The following is a 3,311-nucleotide window of genomic DNA, read 5'->3' as shown; positions in this document are numbered from 1 at the left end:
GTTTCACATCATGAGTTGAAGTACTCGGAAATCATTGTTCGGGCTTGTCTATGTAATCAGAAGTATTCAAACCAAGATCATATCTTGATCTTTGTAGTCTTGAGTAATTAAGTTGCTATGAGTTTTAACAATTCTGTTCAGATGCAAGCACAACTCTTATTGGACGACTGAGAATAGTCAGTACTAATTCCTGATAGAGATAAAACAGCTTCCAAATGAAATGCACATGCAACGTTCAAAACACACAAAGAAAGAACAAAAAAAAAAGAGTTATCTGTAAAATTTTAGCACAGTTATCAACTTCCCAGTCTTAACAGAGAAAACTAAAACAAAAAACAGCCTGTAGAAAGAACTCTAAAGTCCTATCAAGTCCTCAATTGGAGATATCTTGAAACAAAAATGATATTCCTCAATCAAAGAGACTGAAGCCCATATCCTGCAAAAAGTAGAACAAAAGAGGGAAAAAAAAAGCATCAGATAAAATGAGACTAAATTACACAGCCTTTTTACAAAAGCAAAAAGTTTGTGCCGTTATGTGAAATAGTTCAATATACAGAGAGAACAGGAGCAGTTCTCCATTTTCACTAGTCCACTGGGCCAAACCCTAATACCCTATATCCCCATGATATTCATCCATGGCGCAAGAACAAGAGAGAAAAAGAAGAGAGGAGAGGGGAAGAGAAGGGAAGGGGGATGAGGGGATGGACTCATTTCCAAACTCAAGATATCAACAACTGAATTTGGAATTGTAGCAACACATACTTTAAAGAGCGTTTGATGGAAATTAGGTTCTTGGAATTAAGAAGCGCCAGAGGAAATTAGATCAGAAAGTCAATTATAGAAGGTTAAGTTCACAAACTTCAGGTTATGAAATACAAGAGAAGAATGCTTACATCATCTGATTCCTCCTTCTCTTCCACCTTTTCCTCTTTCTTTGGCTCGGCTGCAGCAGGAGCAGCACCACCACCGCCACCTGTTGCGGCAACTGCAACAGCACCACCACCACCAGAAGGTACAGATGCTAATTTCTCTCTTCCAGATGCAATAAGCTCAGTTATATCTTTACCCTTGACTTCACACAAGAGCAGCTCAATCTTATCATCATCAACTTCAGCTCCAACTGCAGATTAAAGTAACAATTTTTCAATAATAATCATAATTAATGCCTAAAACCTTTTTTGTTTTCATTAATAGAAAATGTTATTCATAATCATAGGATAATAACATAAACCATGAAACCAGATTACTTCTTAATCTAAAATGGACCAGGTAAATAGAAGCACCAAAAATTGTTCATTCACAATTAGAACTAAATTTGCTACTCAAAGAACCAATGCTGGAACATGCAGTAACCAATCTCTAAAATAAGATCAAGAAAGGCATGGGAAATTTATTCCGATATTAAGTTCAATAAATTAACCTTAAACAACAGAGAACATATTAACCAACTATTAAATACCATATTATACTCTTCAAATCACTAAAGCCTTTAATATTCATTCTGAACCTGATACAACATGTATCCAATTCTTAACTAGTTTGCATTTAAAAGAACTGAAATGCTGTAGCCATAATGCGTCCCTCAAAAAATTGATTGAAAATCCTCTACTTTTTGCCCAAAACTCCTAGTCCCAAGCACCATTCAGGTGAAACCGAATACCCAGAACTTTCTCCAATCTATGCTCCGAGATGCTCCAGTTTGACCCTTTAAACAAGTCATATAAGTTATACAGTCAACTTGACTGCAAGATTGATTGACTCAACCAACGAAAGGTTTAACCATAACAATCGTATTTGAACATTTCATTCACTCAGTATCTCATAATATCTGCTTTAAAATTTATATCATCTATCCATCTCCACTATTACAACATATTAACAAATGTCAACTGCTCATCTAAGTTACGAGGTCAGATCAACTCTGGAGCTGACATTAGACTACAGACAGGATAGACCAAGTAGGAAAAAAATCAAAATCTACCAGAAACCAAACACAATGCATTTCTTCTCTAAGAACAAAAACCAAACTCTGTTGTAATAAAAGTCACAAATCCCATGTTCAGTTATCAAGCAAACCGAGGAAAACAATGACACTAACAACCCATACAACTTTTAGCCCACTAATTCTTTAAACATTTTGGCCCCTAGTTATCATATTTTAGGCCAAGTAGGAAAACCTTGCAAGATTCAATAATTTTGGAAGCAACCAAAGCAATCAATTGAACCCATGTGAAGGGAAGAATAAAAACTACAAAAAAAAAAAAAAAACACAATTCTCTTCCGTCAGTAATGTAACAATTGCTATGAAATGAACCCATTTGAAGGAAGACAAAAATAATTTACAAGACATTCTTTTTCTCAGTGGTAAATCTAGGGCAACCCTCTTAACCCATTTGAAGCAAGAAATGAGAAAAATCAAGCAACCAAGAGAGCGTACCGGATCCGAGAATATTCTTCAAATCTTCAGCTGAAGGGCTAGTGTTCCCTCCCAACACAGCCAGCAAATATGCGGCTATCACCTTCATTTTTCGTTCTTCCTGCAAAACCAACCAATCTAAATTAGGTTTCATCAATACCCTAAAAGAGAAAGATAGAGAACACACAGGGGGAGAGAGTACCTTGAGGGCTGGTGAGACTGAGAGGTTGGAATTCAGAGCAACGGAGTGGCAGGGGCGGCTTTAAAAACAACATTTTATAGAGCTAGGTTAGGGTTTGGCTCTTTTAATTTTTATTTTTTTTAGAACGGCCTTTTAATTGGTTTAAATACATATTTTTAATACATGTGATTTAAAAATGTTATTTTTTGGTACCTCAGTTTTATTTCGCTTCGTAAGTAGTATGTAGGTTTTGAAAAAAAAGACTAAATTGATACCTCAATCTATTTTTTTGTTCAAATTTTAACGGATTGCCACATGTCAACCGATGACAATATAAAAAAAATAAAAATCTTTAAAAATTAATTAAAAAATTAAAATTAATATATTAGAAACTTTAAAAAAAAAAATTAAAAAAAGAAAAAAGAAAAAAGGGTGGCTTGGGCAAAATGGGGGTGGTTAGCCACCTCCATTTTGGCCAAGGGGGAGGCTCAACCACCCTTTTGGCTGGCTTAAGGTGGCCGAACCACCCCTATAGTCTTTGGACAAAAAATAGAAAGGAAAAAAAAATAGAGGGTTTTGGCCTTTGGGAGTGGCCAAACCACCCCATGGCCCATGGGCAAGGGGCGACAAAAAAAACCAAAAAAAAAAAAAAAAAAAAAAAGTTTTGAGGGTGAATGGGCCAACTCTTAGGGTCAAAACCCTCCATTTTTTATT

At 35.6% G+C, this 3,311-nt stretch overlaps 1 protein-coding gene across 1 annotated transcript; it reads right to left on the bottom strand.

Annotated features, from left to right (window-relative positions):
- Positions 1–250: 250 nt before the first annotated feature.
- On the bottom strand, positions 251–2,711 carry LOC133867677 (large ribosomal subunit protein P2y-like). The gene is made up of 4 exons (XM_062304434.1): positions 2,619–2,711; positions 2,438–2,537; positions 894–1,120; positions 251–436 (listed from the first exon to the last, which is right to left on the bottom strand). Exons 2-4 carry the CDS (start codon positions 2,523–2,525, stop codon positions 410–412), a joined length of 342 nt encoding a protein of 113 aa, XP_062160418.1. The 5' UTR covers positions 2,526–2,537; positions 2,619–2,711; the 3' UTR covers positions 251–409.
- Positions 2,712–3,311: the final 600 nt, after the last annotated feature.

This window comes from Alnus glutinosa, chromosome 5 (genome assembly GCF_958979055.1).
Source record: "Alnus glutinosa chromosome 5, dhAlnGlut1.1, whole genome shotgun sequence".
NCBI classification, from domain to species: domain Eukaryota; kingdom Viridiplantae; phylum Streptophyta; class Magnoliopsida; order Fagales; family Betulaceae; genus Alnus; species Alnus glutinosa.
Note: the sequence above shows the minus strand (reverse complement) of the source record. Positions and strands in the feature narration are given on the sequence as shown.

Excerpts from the sequence above, each read along its gene's own strand:
- LOC133867677 (XM_062304434.1), bottom strand. The coding sequence starts at position 2,525 with ATGAAGGTGATAGCCGCATATTTGCTGGCTGTGTTGGGAGGGAACACT. Across the intron at positions 1,121-2,437 it reads GAAGAATATTCTCGGATCCG|TTGGAGCTGAAGTTGATGAT; the intron begins GTACGCTCTCTT and ends TTTAATCTGCAG. Across the intron at positions 437-893 it reads AGAAGGAGGAATCAGATGAT|GATATGGGCTTCAGTCTCTT; the intron begins GTAAGCATTCTT and ends TACTTTTTGCAG.